The sequence below is a fragment of the Heptranchias perlo genome, chromosome 21, assembly GCF_035084215.1.
Source record: "Heptranchias perlo isolate sHepPer1 chromosome 21, sHepPer1.hap1, whole genome shotgun sequence".
Lineage (NCBI taxonomy): Eukaryota > Metazoa > Chordata > Chondrichthyes > Hexanchiformes > Hexanchidae > Heptranchias > Heptranchias perlo.
Genome location: NC_090345.1, coordinates 34,066,069 through 34,087,421, shown reverse-complemented (window position 1 = coordinate 34,087,421; position 21,353 = coordinate 34,066,069). Strand labels below are relative to the sequence as shown.

The following is a 21,353-nucleotide window of genomic DNA, read 5'->3' as shown; positions in this document are numbered from 1 at the left end:
GCGGGCTGCTTTATCTTGGATGGTGTCGAGCTTCTTGAGTGTTGTTGGAGCTGCACTCATCCAGGCAAGTGCAGAGTATTCCATCACACTCCTGACTTGTGCCTTGTAGATGGTGGAAAGGCTTTGGGGAGTCAGGAGGTGAGTCACTTGCCACAGAATACCCAGCCTCTGACCTGCTCTTGTAGCCACAGTATTTATATGGCTGGTCCAGTTTATTTTCTGGTCAATGGTGACCCCCAGGATGTTGATGGCGGGGAAATTGGTGATGGTAATGCCATTGAATGTCAAGGAGAGGAGGTTAGACTCTCTCTTGTTGGAGATGGTCATTGCCTGGCACTTGTCTGGCGCAAATGTTACTTGCCACTTATCAGCCCAAAGGGGAGCATATAGATGAGGAGAAGAAAGAGTCCAAGGATACATCCTTGGGGGAATTTGGAGGTGAGAGTGTGGGGGAAGGGAATTGCTGGCTGCATTTGGATAGGAAGGAGTGGAACCATCTAAGTGAAGACCCGCAGAGCTGGACGATGGAAGAGAAGTGAGGGAGAAGGACATGATCAATCATGTCAAATGCTGCGGAAAAATTGGTGAAGAAAAGGTGGGGATAATGCATCATGTTCACAATCACAGAGAATGTCATTCGTGATTTTAGCCAGGGCAGTCTCCGTATTGTGACATGGGCAGATGCCCGTTTCCCATCAAAGTTACGATGGGAGACCAGGAGAACCCCAATGAAATTTCAGGCCAGAATATGCACTTCATTTCAGTCAAAGAAATTCTAAATATTTAAATTTCTCAATAACTTGGTTTGAAGACTCATAAATATAATGATGTCTTTCCACATGTGTCAGAAACCCAGCTGACCAAAAAAATGAATAAACAAAACTACCCCTCCAATAAGTGATTGTCCATCTAGCTACTAACAGAGTTCATGTAGGGAAAGAAAGACTAGAGATATGATTTTTGGTGGAATCTCTATGATCTGTCACAGGATTCTGCACACACACCTTTTTAATCCCTGTAATATGGGATTTCCTCCACTGTAACACATTGTTTAACTGGCTCCCAAAGTTACTTAGACTTGCTCCCAAATAAGAGTATTATGTTTTTGTTTACAATTCTGTTCTGTGTTTGATATATTATGAGAATTTCTTGATAACCATTATGCAGTAGCCATTTACCAGAATGGATATATTCAAAACTGTTAACTCATTTTGCAAAAGCTATGATTAGGACAATATCAGTGCACTTATTTTGGGAGAGAATGGTGAAACTATCTACAAATAAATAAATTGTATTTTTATCTTGTATAGATTCAAGTGCAACCCTTCGTGGAAGTTACCTTCCAGCAATTAATGTATCAGACAAGTATTGCTGATGGATCCCAGCCATGTTGGAATGAAAAACTTGAAATGGATTTCAAGTAATTTATTTAAAATATTTGTTTATTTTGTGTATTATAGGTGATCTATAAATAGTGACCCTTAAATCAGCATATATTTTTCTAAATCTTTCTGAGATTTTACTCAGATCATTGATTGGTTGCCCAAATTATAGTTGCATCTTTCAGTAGTTTTTAAACTGAAAAGGTACAAGCTAATGCAATGCAATTGTAAACTGAAAATTTCTAACATGTAGTATGGTGAAAACCTGATCAAAGTCCCTTCCGAATAAGCAGAGATTGTGCCATGTGGTCATAAATAATTTTATTCTGTTGATTTTACAAATTCGTGTAGTGAATTCATCAGATTTTGATTGTACCTGTTTGCATTTTATCTTTCAAAAACTATGACCATGCAAACTCGTGTTAAATAAAGATTGTCCTGAATGAGATTTGAGATGCTTCCTCACAATAAAATCAGTGGATAAAATGATCTGGACCCCTCTCATGCACCTCCTAGAAGTTGGTTACTAAGTACCAATTGTAGATATCAAGAATAGGATACCTACTTGTCATCTTGCCCAAAGAATGATGTGTGATATTGAAGAATAAATGCAAAGACCAAAAAGTTCAATAATGGGAGTGAGCAACTACTATAATTTTGATGTAACAGATTCTTAAAAAATATTTAGCTTATGAATTAAATAAGTCTTAATTTCTATGAAATCTTTACCATATTTCTTTGATTGTAGATCACCGAATGGGGATTACAACAGTGCAGCCTTATGCAAATTGAAGGACAAAATATTCATTAATGTATTTGATAACATAGCTGTTGCTACCCCAGAGGTAATTCAATATATTTTGAATAATATGTCGACTGCATTGGTTTGTTATAAGTAGAGGCATGGGAGCTGAAATCTGTGCTGTTTTTTGGCGAGATATGGATGTTATGCAGGAGCATCTACATTTTGAAAGTCAGATTTTAGGGAGGGATCCATTTTTGCCGGTTTTATATGGCAGTTTTCATTCTACTGAGTTTCCAGTGCAGGAACTAGGGAGATCATTAGTAATACATTCTCCTTGGATTAATTGTAAACAATTTTACAACACCAAGTTATAGTCCAGCAATTTTATTTTAAATTCACAAGCTTTCGGAGGAGGAAGCCTCCGAAAGCTTGTGAATTTAAAATAAAATTGCTGGACTATAACTTGGTGTTGTAAAATTGTTTACAATTGTCAACCCCAGTCCATCACCGGCATCTCCACATCCTTGGATTAAAGTCATACCCTTTGAAAACTTCCATCACTACATCTCCATACTTCACACCAGCTCCAATTATTTTATACTGGAACATTTGTCTTCTTGGCCTCCATTAAAAAATATATCGCATCGCTCCAACCCGACTTCATGACACCTTCTGTGCGCATTGAATAACAGAGGCAATACAAAGTGGAACATTAGATTTATTTTAAAATTATAGAGATCAGACCTACTTCTAATCACTATGTTTTTCTTCTGTGCCTGGATTGGCTTTCTATTACCTATCCTGGTGCTTAGTTTTGGTGCCACCTGAGCCAGTGTCACAAAAAGTGGTTGGATGCTGGTTTCATATAAGAAGCTGTTGGGATTGAAGTGGTCCTTGACAGCTGAGTTCTAGGAAAGACTCGCTGTAGGTGAAATTTCTTGTGCAGCTGCATCGCCATGCATCCTATGTGTTCTTTTAGCAGAGCTAGGCTGGAGACCTGGCATATGCTACTATTCTCATGTGAGCCTCATGTCAGTTGACTGCACCCATGTCACTGTTACTGGGTCAGGTTCAGGGTGGCCACCAGATCCCAAAAGCCCCCAAGATAGTGTATCCTCTAAGCTGGCCCTAAGTGTCTAAAAGCCGGAATGCAGGGATCACTCAAGTCTATCCATCAAAACTTACTGGGCTGCAGTGTGTGCTTCTAATGAAGAGGAGGTACCAACTTATCCTGGGACTCTGCTACGGCATGGGGGTGGTGAGGTTATCGCAGACTCCAATGAAGCTGCATACCATTAATGTCTGCAGTGATGACAAAGTTTCCTTAATGTTGCCAAATATGTGGGCAGTGGACTCTACAATGATCCCTGTTATCTGCTGCATGTCCTGGGAAAGAATTACATATGATGTTCAACAAATATCCTTACTTTCACAGCAGGACTCAGGATATTTGAGTTGCTGGCTCCTCAACCAAGGGAAGCTGTCTATGCAACCTCTGCTGGGGAACAGGTGAGTCCTTATCCACTGCCCACTCCTCTGGCTCTCTTGTGCTCTGTGATTCACCAGGGGCAGTATTCTCATCCCCAGTCTCTGAGATGGTGCATGGGATACAGAAGATGGGTGATGAAGAGGATAAAATCGAGGGAGTGAGCACGGTGCCAGTAGTACATGGAGCAGGGTGGTCATCCTCATTGTCATCATCATCATCATATTATCATCATAATGAAACAATAAAGTATTGATCGCCTTCTACTTCCTCGTCATCATCATTTCACCTTCCTCCTTTTCCACTCCTGTTGCTGTGCTAGATCTGTGGAAGAAGACAAATTGAAGTGATGATGGATGTGTAGCACTCAGAGAGGGTGACAAGATAGAGATAGCTCTGGAGTTCTATTGCCGCTTGGTTCTTTGAAGTGCTACAGCTGGTGCTTTGAACCCAATCATACTGTACCATAGGGTACGATAGCATAGTGGTTATGTTACTGGACTAGTAATCCAGAGGCCCGGACTAATAATCCGGAGTCATGAGTTCAAATCCCGCCACGGCAGCTGGGGAATTTAAATTCAATTAATTAAATAAAATCTGGAATTAAAGTACTAGTATCAGTAATGGTGGCCATGAAACTACCGGATTGTCGTAAAAACCCATCTGGTTCACTAATGTCCTTTAGGGAAGGAAACCTGCCGTCCTTACCCGGCCTGGCCTATATGTGAATCCAGACCCACAGCAATGTGGGTGATTCTTAATTGCCCTCCGAAATGGCCGAGCAAGCCACTCAGTTGTAAAATCTCGCTAAAAAAAGTCGCAATAAGAATAAAATCGGACAGACCACCCGCATCAGACCACTAGGCACCGGGCATGACGAAGGCAAGCCCAGTCGACCCTGCAAAGTCCTCCTCACTAACATCTAGGGACTTGTGCCAAAATTGGGAGAGCTGTCCAACAGACTAGTCAAGCAACAGCCTGACATAGCCATACTCACAGAATCATACCTTTCAGCCAACGTCCCAGACTCTTCCATCACCATCCCTGGGTGTGTCCTGTCCCACCAGCAGGACAGATCCACCAGAGGTGGCGGTACAGTGATATACAGTCAGGAGGGAGTGGCCCTGGGAGTCCTTAACATTGACTCTGGACCCCATGAAATCTCATGGCATCAGGTCAAACATGGGCAAGGAAACCTCCTGCTGATTACCACCTACCGCCCTCCCTCGGCTGATGAATCACTCCTCCTCCATGTTGAACACCACTTGGAGGAAGCACTGAGGGTAGCAAGGGCACAGAATGTACTCTGGGTGGGGGACGTCAATGTCCATCATCAAGAGTGGCTCGGTAGCACCACTACTGATCGAGCTGGCCGAGTCCTAAAGGACATAGCTGCCAGACTGGGCCTGCGGCAGGTGGTGAGCGAACCAACACAAGGGAAAAATTTACTTGACCTCGTCCTCACCAATCTACCTGTCGCAAATGCATCTGTCCATGACAGTATTGGTAGGAGTGACCACCGCACAGTCCTCGTGGAGATGAAGTCCCGTCTTCGCACTGAGGACACCATCCAACGTGTTGTGTGGCACTACCACCGTGCTGAATGGGATAGAACAGATCTAGCAGCTCAAAACTAGGCATCCATGAGGCGCTGTGGGCCATCAGCAGCAGAATTGTATTCCAGCACAATCTGTAACCTCATAGCCCGGCATATTCCTCACTCTACCATTACCAACAAGCCAGGGGATCAACCCTGGTTCAATGAGGAGTGTAGAAGAGCATGCCAGCAGCAGCACCAGGCGTACCTAAAAATGAGGTGCCAACCTGGTGAAGCTACAACTCAGGACTACATGCATGCTAAACAGCGGAAGCAACGTGCTATAGACAGAGCTAAGCGATTCCACAACCAACGGATCAGATCAAAGCTCTGCAGTCCTGCCACATCCAGTTGTGAATGGCGGTGGACAATTAAACAACTAACGGGAGGAGGAGACTCTGTAAACATCCCCATCCTCAATGATGACGGAGTCCAGCACGTGAGTGCAAAAGACAAGGCTGAAACGTTTGCAACCATCTTCAGCCAGAAGTGCCGAGTGGATGATCCATCTCAGCCACCTCCTGATATCCCCACCATCACAGAAGCCAGTCTTCAGCCAATTCGATTCACTCCACGTGATAATCAAGAAACGGCTGAGTGCACTGGATACAGCAAAGGCTATGGGCCCCGACAACATCCCAGCTGTAGTGCTGAAGACTTGTGCTCCAGAACTAGCTGCGCCTCTAGCCAAGCTGTTCCAGTACAGCTACAACACTGGCATCTACCTAACAATGTGGAAAATTGCCCAGGTATGTCCTGTCCACAAAAAGCAGGACAAATCCAATCCGGCCAATTACCGCCCCATCAGTCTACTCTCAATCATCAGCAAAGTGATGGAAGGTGTCGTCGACAGTGCTATCAATCGGCACTTACTCACCAATAACCTGCTCACCCATGCTGAGTTTGGGTTCCGCCAGGACCACTCGGCTCCAGACGTCATTACAGCCTTGGTCCAAACATGGACAAATGAGCTGAATTCCAGAGGTGAGGTGAGAACGACTGCCCTTGACATCAAGGCAGCATTTGACCGAGTGTGACACCAAGGAGCCCTAGTAAAATTGAAGTCAATGGGAATCAGGGGGAAAACTCTCCAGTGGCTGGAGTCATACCTAGCACAAAGGAAGTTGGAGGCCAATCATCTCAGCCCCAAGACATTGCTGCAGGAGTTCCTCAAGGCAGTGTCCTAGGCCCAACCATCTTCAGCTGCTTCATCAATGACCTTCCCTCCATCATAAGGTCAGAAATGGGGATGTTCGCTGATGATTGCACGGTGTTCAGTTCCATTCGCAACCCCTCAGATAATGAAGCAGTGCGAACCCGCATGCAGCAAGACCTGGACAACATCCATGCTTGGGCTGATAAGTGGCAAGTAACATTCGAGCCAGACAAGTGCCAGGCAATGACCATCTCCAACAATAGAGAGTCTAACCACCTCCCCTTGACATTCAACGGCATTACCATCGCCGAATCCCCCACCATCAACATCCTGGGGGTCACCATTGACCAGAAACTTAACTGGACCAGCCATATAAATACTGTGGCTACAAGAGCAGGTCAGAGGCTGGGTATTCTGTGGCGAGTGACTCACCTCCTGACTCCCCAAAGCCTTTCCACCATCTACAAGGCACAAGTCAGGAGTGTGATGGAATACTCTCCACTTGCCTGGATGAGTGCAACTCCAACAACACTCAAGAAGCTCAACACCATCCAGGACAAAGCAGCCCCCTTGATTGGCACCCCATCCACCACCCTAAACATTCACTCCCTTCACCACCGGCGGACAGTGGCTGCAGTGTGTACCATCCACAGGATGCACTGCAGCAACTTGCCAAGGCTTCTTCGACAGCACCTCCCAAACCTGCAACCTCTACCACCTAGAAGGACAAGAGCAGCAGGTACATGGGAACAACACCACCTGCACGTTCCCCTCCAAGTCACACACCATCCCGACTTGGAAATATATCAGCGTTTCTTCATCATCGCTGGGTCAAAATCCTGGAACTCCCTTCCTAACAGCAGTGTGGGAGAACCTTCACCACATGGACTGCAGCGGTTCAAGAAGGCGGCTCACCACCACCTTCTGAAGGGCAATTAGGGATGGGCAATAAATGCCAGCCTTGCCAGCGATGCCCACATCCCATGAATGAATATTAAAAAAAAATTCACCTGTAGATGGCAACTGGCCACCTGGGGCCTGCCTCTCCTGGGCCTGTTTTTCCTGGAGCAATACTAACAGCAACAGATGAAGGCAATCTGATGGATATCTGCCACGTGGCAGAAGACAGCTGATGTAACAGGGAGGACAAATATTAGAAAGACCCTGTAACATGGATGTTGGAATGGTTAGATGCTGCATGCAAGAAGGGCTTGTGATAGGAGCTCCAGGTGGAATAGCTAGAAAGCCATTGCACTTTGAATAAAGATATCATTCCATTTAAGAAGTGAGGGTAATCAGTGGAGACAGTCCCAGGCGCTATCGTGAAAAGGTGAAGGTAGCAGTTCTCTTATCTTTCCTGCCCTCATCGGGTTAGTAAACCTCTTATGGTTCTGTGCCATTGTCCTGAAGGTTACAAGAGGGGCTACTCACTGTCACTACCATCTCCCTCCACATAGGTCTGGTAACTGCCTTCAGTGGCCTCCTTCCCTGCAAAACGGAAGTCAGGGGGTGTGCTCATTACTCTATTAGTGGGCAGCCCAGGGATATAACTCCCAAGTAAAACGGAAGAAATACCCTGGAGTGAGGAAGCCTGCAGCAACTTAAAATGAGATTTGTTGGGGCACGTGAAAGCAGAGAAGCAGAAGTAACTTGATTTACAGGTGCCCAGAGACATCTTGGCAGCCTTCTCTTCATGAGTGCGAACAGCCCCAACCAAGCCCCTTTCAGGAAAATTACCGAAGCACAGAGTCTCTAACCTGTGAAATGTCGATTTGGAGGTCTTAATGGAATAGATGAGGATGGGAAGGGAATGCTTGCTGGGTAATAACTAAAAGAAGCTAATAAAAAGAGTGGCAAAAACTCAAATGGATGAAGCTGGCAGTCGATTTAACTGCCATCTCTCTGACTCCCAGGATGCAGACCACTGCCCTAAAATGGTCAGTCATCTGATGAATGTCTGCAAGATAAGAGAACTGCCACCTCCTCCTATTCACTTTGACACCATGGGTTCCATCCACTATATCCACAGACAATAATTACTCCATTGCTTTCCTTGCCATGCTCCACCTTCTATAAATTTTGGTTCATCAAAAACTCTGCTGCTCATAACCTACCCTGCACCAAGTCCTGCTTGCCCATCGTGTCCATCCTTGCTGACCTATCTTGGCTGCTGATACCCAGTGCCTCATATTTAAGATTCGTATGTTCGACTTTAAATCCCTCCACAGCCTCCCCCCTCTCTATGCTGTAACCATCTCGAGTACTGCAAAGCCCACCCCCAAACTCTACATTCCTCCGACTCTAGCCTCTTGTGCAACCCCCCTCCCTTTATCCATCATTGACTGCTGTGCCTTCAGCCAGATAGATCCCTCACTCTGGAATTCTTCCATCTTTTCAATTGCCTCTCTTCCTTTAAAAAACAGCTTACAACCCGTCTCTTTGGTCACCCTTCCCAATTCCTCTTTGGTTCACCATTTTCCTGGTGCCTCTGTGAAGTTCCTTGGGATGTTTTTCCATGTTAAACATGCTATCTAAATGCATGTTGTTGCTGTTAACCAATGTTGACTCCCAATACATTAAATGTAAAATCCTCGTCCTTGTCTATAAATCTGTCCATGGCCTTGCCCCACCCTATCTCTGCAATCACCTCTTGCATTATGTGCCCTCCCAAAAGCTTCATTCCTCTGATTCAGGCCTTGTGTGTATGCCCGCTCCCTCCACCTCACCATTATTGGCAGTACTTTCAGCTGTCTTAATACTACTCACCTGAACTATCTCTCTAAACTTCTCCACCATTTTCTCCACTTTAGGAAACTTCTCAAAACTTACCTCTTATACGAAGTCACCCCTCCTAATCTCTTCCTTGCTCATTGCTGCTTTTTTATACTTTCATGAAGTGACTTGTTCTGTTTCATAATACTAAAGGCTCTATATAAATATAAGCCATTGTTGTATACGTACATATACCTAACAGAGAACATTCCAAGGTGCTTTATGGAGAGAATTATAAAAATATATAAAAGAAATGTAGGCTGAGCCCTTAAGAAAGCCATTAAGGAAGGATACCAAAAGCTTGGTTGAAGAAATCAGTGTTGAGAATTTTAAAGGTGGAGCGAGAAGTAGAGAGTCTAAGGACTTTGTGGAGGAAGTTCCAGAGAGTGAGGCCGAGATGGCATTAATGGTGGATTGAAATGAGGAGGAAGGATGTGCAAAAGACCAAAGTCAGAAGACTGTAGGGTGTAGAAGGGGATGTGGGGCTGAAGGAGACTGCAGAGGTAGGACCGAGGTGCGCAATGGTGGTAATTGAAGACGAGCATGAGGATTTTAAATGTGTTGGAGAAAGCCAGTGTTGGTCATCAAGGACAGGGGTGATGGGTGAGCATGACTTAAGTGACATGGAATAATGGCGACTAAATTTTGGACAAGTTGCTGTTTATAGAGCATAGAGTATGGGAGACCAGCAAGAAGGACATAGGAGAAATCAAGTCTGGATGTGACAAAAGTGTAAATGAGGGTTTCAACAGTGGATGGGCTGATGTAGGGACAGACCCGCCTGACACCATCCTGACTTGGACATATATCAGTGTTCCTTCATTGTCGCTAGGTCAAAATCCTAGAACTCCCTACGTAACAAAATTGTGGGAGCACCTTCACCACATGGACTGCAATGGTTCAAGAAGAAGGCCCACCACCACCTTCTCAAGGGCAACTAGGGATGGGCAATAAACGCTGGCCTTGCCAGCGATGCCCACATCCTGAGAATTAATTAAAAAGAAGAGGCAGATAATGCTTTGGAGGCAGAAGTAATCTGCCTTGGTGATGGAAAGGATGTGGGGTTTGAAGTTCAGTTCTGGGTCAAGCAGGAAATCAAACTTTCACACAGTCTTATTCAAGCTGAGAGAATGGCCAGAGAGTACTATGGAGCAAGTTTATGGTGATAATTGAAGAAGATGGATTTGGTCATCCTATTACTCAATTAGGGAATATTCTGACTCAGACATTAGAGAGGCAATCTGACAGCACAGAAACGGTCACGGGGCATAGTCAAATGTTACAAGAGATCAAGGAGTACCCGGAGAGATAATGCACCACAACTTCAATCACAGAGAATATTTTTTGTGAATTTGGCCAGGGAACCCTCAGTACAATGACAAAGGCAGAAGCCAGACTTAAGAGGTTTGCTTATGGAGAGAAGGGCATGGAGCTGGGATGCAACGAAGCATTTGAGAGGAAATGGAGGAATTTGATAAAGTGATAGCTGTAGAGGATGGATGTTTGAGGGTGCTTTTCTTGATGAGGCGGATGCTAATACCAGTTTTGAAAGATAGAAGGATAGTGCCTAAGGGAAGGGAGCCATTAACAATATCAGCTAGCATGGGTAGTGGAGTGATCAGGTGTTGAGTGGGGAAAGGAGCAGGAAGTGGGAGTTATGGAAGAGATGCGTTTGAAGATGATGGCGGAGGAGAAGGCGAGAAACTGCAGAGTGGCAGATTTCAAGCCTAAAATGGGTTTAAAAAAAACTGGAGTGTTTGGTGGGAGATATTGGAATAGAAAGGAGAGGAAGAAGCAGAGGCAGCTATATGAATAGTCTCAATCTTATAGATGAAGAATCCATGAATTCTTTGTATTTAGCATTTGAAGTGAGTGTGGAGGGAGCGGTGGAAAGGGGTTTGAGGAGGCGATTAGTCATGAAGAAATTGAATCTTTGGTTCTCTTTGTGCTCCGGGATGATTCATCATTAAATAAAAATAAATTTAAAACAGAAATAGACAGTTTCCTAGAAGTAAAGGGAATTAGGGGTTACGGGGAGCGGGCAGGAAATTGGACATTAATTTAGATTTGAGGTTAGGATCAGATCAGCCATGATCTTATTGAATGGCGGAGCAGGCTCGAGGGGCCGATTGGCCTACTCCTGCTCCTATTTCTTATGTTCTTATGATTCCCGGAATGATCGGAGGTTTTGGCTGTAGAGAGAAAGGCACATGGGCATGCCAAATCAGGCAATGAATGAACCTGATGCACTTGAGTTTACAGCCCTCCGACTGAGGGAATGAAGATGGGAACTATACTGGGGGAATGCCAGAGATGTATGACAGTGTGATTTGGAAGTTACAAGTCTGTATCCAACTGCACTGCCAATGTAATTACATTTTATTATTTGTTCTTCAAATCCCTCTATAGCCTCACCTCTCCCTGTCTCTGTAACTTTCTTCAGCCCTACAACCCTCCGAGATCTCTGCGCTCCTCCAATTCTAGCCTCTTGTGCTCCTCTGATTTTCATCGCTCCACTATTGGTAGCCCGTGCCTTCAGCTGCCTAGGCCCTAAGCTCTGGAATTCCCTCTCTAAACCTCTCCGCCTCTCTACCTCTCTCTCCTCCTTTATGACGCTCCTTAAAACCTACTTCTTTGACCCAGCACTTGTCCTAATATCTCCTCATGTGGCTCGGTATCAAATGTGGTCTGATTACACTCCTGTGAAGCGCCTTGGAATGTTTTACTATGTTAAAGGCGCTATATAAATTCAAGTTGTTCTTCTTGGGAAGTGGGCAACACTGGCAAGTTAACGCTTATTGAACACCCATAATTGTCCCGAGAGCATTAAAAGTCAACCACACAGTGTGAGACTGGAGTCACATGTAGGCCAGACCGGATATGTGACAGATCATTTTTAATTGTCAGCGTCAATTTTTTAAAAACTATTGGTCAATTTTAGATAGTTTTTTAGGTTGTCATGTATGAAATGCTGTTTAATTAAATTCTTGTGGTCCCCTGAGCTTGCCTTGTGACTTAGGGGCAGCAGTGAGGTTGCTTATGTGGCCATCTACTTGGCCTGCCCTTTTTCTGGTCATCCATTGTGTTTTTTCATCCCCTAATGCACACTACCCTCTTTTCCATCATCAGTTTTTTTTACCTGATCGGCTTATTTTTCACCTTTTTGCACCCAGAACTCCACATAATAAAGATGTGGCTGCGCTGTCATTGAAAAAAATTACTTTTGAAAAGTAAATACTTTGATAGTTTTAAACAGAAGAACTATTGCATACTAAAGGAATGCATGCCAGTCCCTTTTTAATCAACCCTCTTCATCAATTCAATACCATTAAAAATTCTGCCTGTAAATAACTTCATACCATCGCACCAGGAAAAGATTATCCAAATTTTGTGTTTTCTGGAATTTTTGACCTGTTCTGATTAGATTTTTTAAATCGACTTTTCATAGCATTCATAGATTTTGACACAACAAATAATTGAATTAATATTTTTGATTGTAGAATGACTGCCTCGAGACTTGCAACATTAAGCCACATGTCAAGCATTGGCTGGGATCCATTGCTATTCCATTCAGTACAATCCTCGAACAATCAAAGGTATTAGTATTGGTTACAGTTGAATCATTATAAAGTAGCATTTGCCTAAAAATTTGTATCATTGAAAGTGTTGCATTTTTTCTTTGTTTGTTGTATGTCTAGGTCAGTGGTACTTTCAGAATAGACACCCCACCAATGTTACTAGGGTACACTTGGAAGAAAATAGAGACAGGCTCTTGTGAGCAATTTTATGAATTTGGACTTGCAGAAAGCTCCCTTTTAACAATCTTCATCACTCTGGACCCTCAGGTTTCTTGCTCAGATAATGTAAGTCCTAATTTCATTGTGTTAGAATTAAATTTTCAATAAAAAATTGTTTCAATAAAAATAATTCATCTTTATTCAATTTTTGGACCATTAAATAGCATATTGATAAATTTTGTGGAATATGGAAATTAGTGGTTTGCCTGGGGTTTTTTCTGTGTGCTATCTTGGCAGTGGTACTCTGTGATGATTAGTAATTTTTTCTGAACGTGCACTCTTTTGCTTTAGGAAGATAAACAACCGCCTCTCTGGCAGGTTAGTAATCTATTTAGAAAGTGCACATTTGCTCATTTCTATCTTATTATATGTTGAAACAATAATGTAATAAGTGGCCTTTAATATTATTGTCTCTTTTGACCTGTTTTAGTTGGAAACAATAGAAGATGAGGAGATTTTGCATTTGGCATATACATTTCAAAAGGAGGTTAATAATCTTTACCCAAAGAGAAGAATTGTTGTCAGTATTATTGACAGTGAATGCAGAGTTGGGATTGTTACGAGATATATCAGGCCACTTTGTCCACCACAAGAATTACTTGATACGTTTCCTGAAAATCCAGAGGCAACCTTTGTACGTCACATTTTAATTTTTTTTAGGATTCATAAAGAAACTAACAAAACATGATGGAGTCAATAATCCTGAGCAGCGCTGAAGGGGAGAACCCAATTTAAAAAAAAATTGCCCTGCCCTCCACCATCCTTGTCAACCTGACCCACTGCCACCAATAAAGTGGAACGATCCCCACTATTTTGTTCAGCCTTACATAAGTACAATGGGTATCACTACATTCCTTATTCATCTTATGCTGCCTCATACTAAATGAACTGACATACCACATTCAAATTACAGTTAGCCCAAATTTATTTTCTGTAACAGAGTGGTGCATCTTTGCTCAGTGTTTCTTATTTTGGTGCTTCCCCTTTATGAAAATTATGGCATGTGTCATCTACTAACTAGCCATTTGCTCCTTCTAAGTGATTCCTGGGTCACATGAGTAAGTGTGATGGGTGGTTGCCGAGTGTCAATGTTTGCTTCTCGGGATAGATGTGATCCAGTATCTCCTTATGGTGGATTAGTAGGTAGCCCTGTAACTGCTAGGATCACATGTAGTGCTGCAGTGGTTGCCTGGTTCTGCGTGCTATCTGGCACATTTAGAGTGGCTGTATGGTATGAATGTGCCATTGCTCTGAGAGACAACTCCATTATCCATTCCAACTCCTGTCATCCTCCTGCTGCTGATCAATCCCTCAGCATGTCCATTGATGTGCATAGGAGCAGACTGCTGGGTATCTAGGTAGTCATTGCATGGCTGTTTCAATCTAATTTGCCAGCATGTTGAATCAGGACATGCCCCTATCAGCATCCAGTTAGTGAAACTGACTCCGAATTTATGGGAAGGTGGGGTGGGTGCAGGGGAGATGGAAAATGGCCGAAGAACCCAGCACGGCCAGGGAGCCGGAGGTCCTGCTGAACTTATCATTTTTTTGATCTGTTTCCCACCCGGCAGCTTGTCAAATTGACAGCCTGGCTGGCGGCTGGGAGGGAAAACCAGCGGCAGGAGGCCTTGGGGATGGTCCCCGGCAATCGGGAGGGGGAAGTTAGGCAATCACGGCAGGAGCGAGAGAGAGGCCACGATCGGCAGGAAGGAGGCCCAAGGCTTCCTTGAGGGGCTGGGGGGAACATTCCTGCTCCTTCTGGCCCACAAGGAGTGGTGGAAGAGGCACTTACCTTGTGGAGCCAACAGCTCCCGCCTCTCTTTCACTGCCGGGTTTCCTGAACCCTTGGAAACCTGCACAGCAGAATTAATTTTAAATTAGGCCCCGCAATTGCACTGTGGGAGCCAGATTTAAATATGTTAATGAAGTGTCCTGCCTCTCCATGGCAGGACACTTGGCCGCCCTGATATCCGCCGCCGTAAAATAGGTGGCAGACATGTGCACAGCGTGTTGGTGTTGCATTCCCCCTATTTAAGTTTTTAATTTCCCCCTCCCCAATCCTCTCCCGCTCGTCGTGGGGGGTTTAATATTGAGGCCTAGGTGCTTCAATCAATGGGGGCTCCACTGCAGCGGGCTCTTCAGTTGCCACATTTTCCATAGTGGTTGCAACTCCTTTAGGGGACCATTCATCACTGCACAGATACAGGTAGTTGACCCTTCCATATTACAAGTTGCTTGGCACATTACCAAATGCTCAATTCCAATTCCTTTTGTATTCAGGCCCTGTGAAGTCCGAATCCACAGGCTCAGCATTTGAAGCAGCACTTGAGTTAGTCCTCTGGCCAGCAGGATCGCTCCTTCAATACCACCTCCACTTGCTCCTCCTCACTAATGTTTTGTAATTCGCTAAGTGTTCCCTCCTGTAATTCACTAATTGACCACCCCAACTCTGATGGTGCATTCCACAGCCTTACAACCCTCTGTGTAAAATAGTTTCTCCGACTCTCAGTCCTAAATTTCTAACAGCTACTACTGAAGTTCTACAGCCCCATCTGTTGGAATCACCATTCAGTGTGCATAATGTATGTCTTCCTCACTAATGTTTTGTAATTCACTGTGTTCCCTCCTGTAATTCACTAATTGGACAACTCTGGTCTCTGCTTCAATCACTAATTCTGGTGGTCAAGAGGATGGTGGCAATGTATTCACATGTTTTATGGTGAGCTGTGATGCTCATTATGAAACCTGAAAGTGGTTCCTGGCACATACTGTCAGCCTAGCAAGGGCTCAAACCCATGTTTGTCATTTATCTATGACCAATTAATAATTATCCTCTGGAAGAGGGTAAGGTAAACAGGGATTGAGTTGACATTCCTGGAAATGGGAGTTTGGAACTAATTTGATCCTTTGCTCCAGTTTCTATGGCCCCGATGTTAATGTGGAGATGGGAAAGGAGCGGGGGGGACAGCGGGCAATGAACGCGCAACATCGTGGGACGGGTAGGAATGTCCGATTTTCAACGGGGATGACTCATTATCATTTTAATTCCGCATTTCGCATCTCCAATGCGCATGAGCGGGTGTGACGCGGACCTGCATGATGCGATTTCCCCTTGACTATTTAAAGGCGCTGTATAAAGATGAAATGGATGAGGAGGTTTGTAGGGTTAAATTATCAAAGAAGAACCAGTAAGTTGAAGGATGAGTGGGAGAGGAGGAAAGGCTGCCCCATGATTTTCTGATGCAACGCTGGATGTGCTGCTGGGGTAGTAAGGAGCAATGGAGAGGTGCTATTCCCAGCCAGTGGGAAGATGCCTGCTGCCCCAACCAAGAAGGCCTGGCTGGAGGTGGCAGAGGTGGTCAGCAGCAGGAGTGTGAACCAAAGGTCATGGATTCAGTGCCACAAACGGTTCAATGACCTGACTAGGTGAGAAAAGGTGAGCATACGGCAATATTCACCGAGATCCTGTACTGCAACCCCTCTCACTTTGTCTTGTCAGTCCTACTCCATTCACACCACCCCTCACGCCCACATCACCCTCATCACAACAAATCGTACTGAATCAATGCACCTCCCCTCACCCTCATTCCCTTGGCATGCTCACCTCCCATTTCCTCCCTCTACCACTGCCAGTGACCGTAATCCTCATCTCATCTTGTACGACCTCAGTCACCTCCAACCACTTTCATCACACGTCCTGAAATGGCACCGTTAGCACAATCCTCAAAGGCATGCCACTCACACTCCTTATGCTTGCACCTGATTCAACGTATGCACTACTCCATCGGATGTACATATTCCTCAGAGCCACTCATAGGTATGTCATGCCACCCTGGCAGGAGTAGAGAGCGCAAAATGCCAGGGAGAGGGTGAAGACTGATGGAGGGCTGCAAGATATTGTAAAAATTTCCCCAGCGGAAGAGGAGGCACTAGAGCTCAGCAGCATATCAAGCTCCCTCATCATTGGCGATGGCGAGGCTGACAGTCCCGCAGAGAAGGGAGACAACATTAATCTTTCATACCCACATCTCCCACAGATCAACTTCACCTTCAGCGGGCCTCAGAACATTGATAACTCTGATGAAGTGTTTCACGTGCAGATCAACATTCTCAAAGTGCCACCACTTAGTACTTTCCCTTTCTTCTCTCCTCCAGGGCCATCACGTAAAGCTCAAGAGCTCCCAATGGGAGAGGACAAATATTCCTCAGAGGAACTAATATCTGCTGAGGATGCACCGTCACATGACACAAGTGTCGCAGGCACTAGCGCAGATACCAGCACCTTGGTTGGGCTCGTAGTCAGGTAGATGGGACTGCGCTTGATTACTCTCACAGCACAAGTGAGCAAGAGCAGAGAATGGTGAAAGGGACAGCTGATGAGATTACGCCCTGGAGGGCACTGTCCTCTCCAAGCTCTGCTGAACAGGACAGAGATGCAGAACCCCTAGGGCCAGCACTGAAAAGGAGCAGGCTGTAACTGTGTGAGATATTGGCAGGCCTGCCAGGCACACTTTCCACAGTAGCAGAGAGGATGGAGGAGTCCAACTCGAGCATATGTGGGGTGATGCCGCAAGACTTTTCAACTCTGCAATCCGCCATGGAGCATGTGGCGAGTTCTATGGAAATTGTAGCAGGCTGCTCACATGAGTCAATGCTGACAGCAGTTGTGTCCTGCATGCAGATTCAGGCAGCGGTTCTGCTGACTGGGCATGAGTGTCTCTACCAGGCTTGACCAGATCGTAGACAGACTAATTCAAGGCTTCCAAGGCGTCGCGAATCTCCTACACTCTGCTCTCCCGCAGGCAGGTAGGACTGATGTGCCGCTGCCCCAGGGGAGGGAGGATGGCAGAACGGGCAAGGTAAGTCCAGATGTCTGCACGTCTTATCCGTTGCTACCCCCTCAACCAATACCTGACACGGTGCCTCCACTCCAGCTGACCTACTCTGCCCCTGCACAAGCATAGGAGGAGCAGTAGTGGCAGGGCCCTCACAGGTTCCAAAACCCAGAGGTTATCGGCCAAGAGCGAGTGACTCACCTCCTGGCTCCCTAAAGCCTTTCCACCATCTACAAGGCACAAGTCAGGAGTGTGATGGAATACTCTCCACTTGTCTGGATGAGTACAGCTCCAACAACACTCAAGAAGCTCAACACCATCCAGGACAAAGCAGCCCTCTTGATTGGAACCCCATCCACCACCCTAAACATTCACTCCCTTCACCACCAGCGCACCGTGGCTGCAGTGTGCACCACCTACAGGATGCACTGCAGCAACTTGCCAAGACTTCTTCAACAGCACTTCCCAAACCTGCGACCTCTACCACCTAGAAGGACAAGGGCAGCAGGCACATGGGAGCATCACCCCATCCAAGTCACACACCATCCAGACTTGGAAATATATTGCCTTTCCTTTATCGTCACTGGGTCAAAATCCTGGAACTCTGTACCTAACAGCACTGTGGGAGAACCTTCACCACACGGACTGCAGCAGTTCAAGAAGGCAGCTCATCACCACCTTCTCAAGGGCAATTAGGGATGGGCAATAAATGCTGGCCTTGCTCGTGATGCCCACATCCCATGAACGAATAAAAAAAACCTCAGGACACTGAGAAAGGTGAACAGCAGCCTTCCACCAAATCCGCTGAAGCCACAGGGACAACACTATGTAGAAGTGGTAGGCATAGAAAGAGAAAAAATATATAGATCACAGAGTGTCACATTTTTTTTGTCTTAACACAATTTATTTGTTCTTTACATTAAACATTTGTTACTTACACCTTTCCCCTGTGTCCCATTATTGAATGCAGACTTCACAGTCAGGTTTTAATTTAATGGATGTGGAAGGTGGAGAGATGTTTTGAATCTCACAAGTTGGAGGATGTTGCACCTGAACCTTAACTTCAGCAGTCCTATAGATTGCCTACTGCAACATCCTCGAGATGTCTCCTTTCGCAGTCTGGAAGGAGCTGGAAGCAAAGAAATTCAGGGCAGTGGTTACTTTTACTGCCACTGGCATGGTATGGCTGCCAGGTCCAGCTGGCAGAAGGTCTTCCTCTAGGAGGCTGCAGAGATTGGCGACCACCTGACATGTCACCTGGAGCCTCCTAAAGCACTGCTGCTCTGAGTGGTCAAGGAAACTGAGCCTCTGCCTATTCACCCTGTTGGATGGGTATGACCTTGAGCGAGCATGGGCCCTATGTAGCTCCCTCCTCAGCTTGCTCTTGCTGCTGGTGCTCCTCTTCCTCCTTCTCTTCATCAGTCCAGAACACTGCAGCAATGGCAGCACCCATAATGGACTTCTTCTTTGCCCACTGAAGAGTTTCAAAATCATTATCTGAAGTCAAGTACTTTAACAAAACTGTAGCCCACAATGAATTGAGGAAGCACCAGTGAGTGCAGAGGTTTTCACATGAGAACTCATATTTAAGCACCTAAATAAACATCTTGCCACTGTTACCCTGGAGACCTTGCCAACCCACAGGAAACGCCTGCTCCTGTACTTAAATTCAATTCTGGGTCCTTATTGTGTCATAGGACCCCGATTTAAATATGTTTATGAGCCTCCCGCCTCGCCATAGCGAGACAATCGTCGGACCACTGACAGCCGCCGTGAAAATTTACATTTTAAACACCCGACACCTACCCATCATAGTGAGAGGGAGGGGGAGGAGGGTGGGTTAATATTAAGGCCTGTAATTCAATTCCTGAGCCAGGCAGATTTGCAGTGTTCCAGGGAATTACTGATGTCCAATTAGGCAGCCTGCCTGGCTGATGGGACATGTGTGGGTGGATCTATCATGGAGGCAACCATTCTTCCTATTTGACTGCAGGTAACACTGCAAACAAATCCACTAGACTAGTCAAAAATGCACAAGCAACAGGAAGCTTATCAGTGCTCTGCATTGGTAAGCTGCACAGCTTTAGCTAGGCATATATAACACCGGAGGTGGGGTGATGGTGGGGGGAGAGTGATGGATCCCTATGCAGAGGTCTTTATGAAGTTGAAAAAAAAATCACTTAATACTTCTCAATCTATGACTAATAAATGTCTCCTTTTTTCTCAAGTTAGTTTGCTCCCAGTGTTTTTTTTAGCAACTATATTTTTATTTGAGTTAAGTGCCATGATTACTGCCTCCAACTCACTTTTTGAATAAAATGACAAAAAAATGTTTATAAAACAGCAGCTGTGCAACCAATGCAAAGTGTCATCAGATATTTGCATCATTTAAAGGCACACTATGTTTCCTCTGTTTGAATTTCGTTGAGTTTTTGTAACGTACGTTGAGTTTAACATGTTATCAACTACTGTCCCTGTATTACAATACATCAATGGCTGTCTTACAAATTTTACTATATTTATTTAATAAATACCTAAATTAACTATACTATGAAAATCATTTGGTAGATATCAAAATAAATGAGATATTACTCTAGTGCTTATAAAAAACAATGAATCTTTGTATTATTTACAATATAGCTAACACAAATATATAATTGGTACTTTTTTTCCGTTTTAGAATCTTATAGCCAGATTTGTGTCCTTGATTCCATATCTTCCAGATAGCCTAGGTTTTTCAGATGCCTGCAATATTTGGCTGACATCACAGGTAAGTAGAACACCAGGGATAAATGTTGTGTATTTTTAAAAGGAATAACATGTAAAGCAGTTGATTACATTATTTAATGCCCCATTTACAGCTTTTTAACACCTTAATTACTTAAGATTTTGCACATGAAGAGTAATGGTAGGATACCATTGATGTTTTCACATATTAGCCTATACCCGTGATGTACTAGATTCATTTTTGTAATTAGTTCATGGCCATCTGTTATTTTGGTACAATCTATCAATATCCCAAAGTATGGGATTGTAAATGTTATAAACTTGCATATTAGTAATATCTATAAACACATTGTTTACTTGAAGAAGAATGCCAAATAATATTTTTAAATCATGTTGCTTTTCTTCAGCAATTTCTTAATCTGATACTTGGAGGTAAAGAGGACCATGCAGTCCTTCTTTGTAACTATTTCTTGTACATGAAGTTGAATGCTTTTGTACTCTTAGGAACCTCAATTCTTGATGTAAGTACAATAATTTATAAAGATTTATTTTTTTGTCCAGTTTCCAATTCATATATCTGTTCACACCATGGAAGTTCAGTTATTTAAGATGGAAAGAAATGAGGGCAAAGACAAATAGAGAGAAAGGCAGACAGGCAGTTTCTTTCCACATTCTAATTTGATTCTATTGCTTTTAAAATAAGCAAGTTGAAAGAAAACAAAACTACTTTGAAGGAAACAGCTAGGAAGAGGTGGAAGGGTGAGCAGAGGAGAAAAACTGGTTGAGGATGAGGAAGTCTCTGATCTCTCGCCACCCTCCCTTGGAGGGAGCAAGTGGGAGTGGGGGTGAGTGGATG

At 44.5% G+C, this 21,353-nt stretch overlaps 1 protein-coding gene across 1 annotated transcript in view; it reads left to right on the top strand.

Annotated features, from left to right (window-relative positions):
• LOC137340240 (protein CC2D2B-like) overlaps nt 1-21,353 on the top strand; it is a 198,174-nt gene that overhangs the window by 152,142 nt on the left and 24,679 nt on the right. Inside the window, exons 31-38 of the mRNA XM_068002662.1 lie at nt 1,311-1,420; nt 2,131-2,227; nt 12,639-12,734; nt 12,837-13,001; nt 13,227-13,253; nt 13,366-13,569; nt 20,451-20,540; nt 20,905-21,018. Of these exons, the coding sequence (XP_067858763.1) occupies nt 1,311-1,420; nt 2,131-2,227; nt 12,639-12,734; nt 12,837-13,001; nt 13,227-13,253; nt 13,366-13,569; nt 20,451-20,540; nt 20,905-21,018 (903 nt within the window). The remainder of the gene's footprint in view (nt 1-1,310; nt 1,421-2,130; nt 2,228-12,638; nt 12,735-12,836; nt 13,002-13,226; nt 13,254-13,365; nt 13,570-20,450; nt 20,541-20,904; nt 21,019-21,353) is intronic.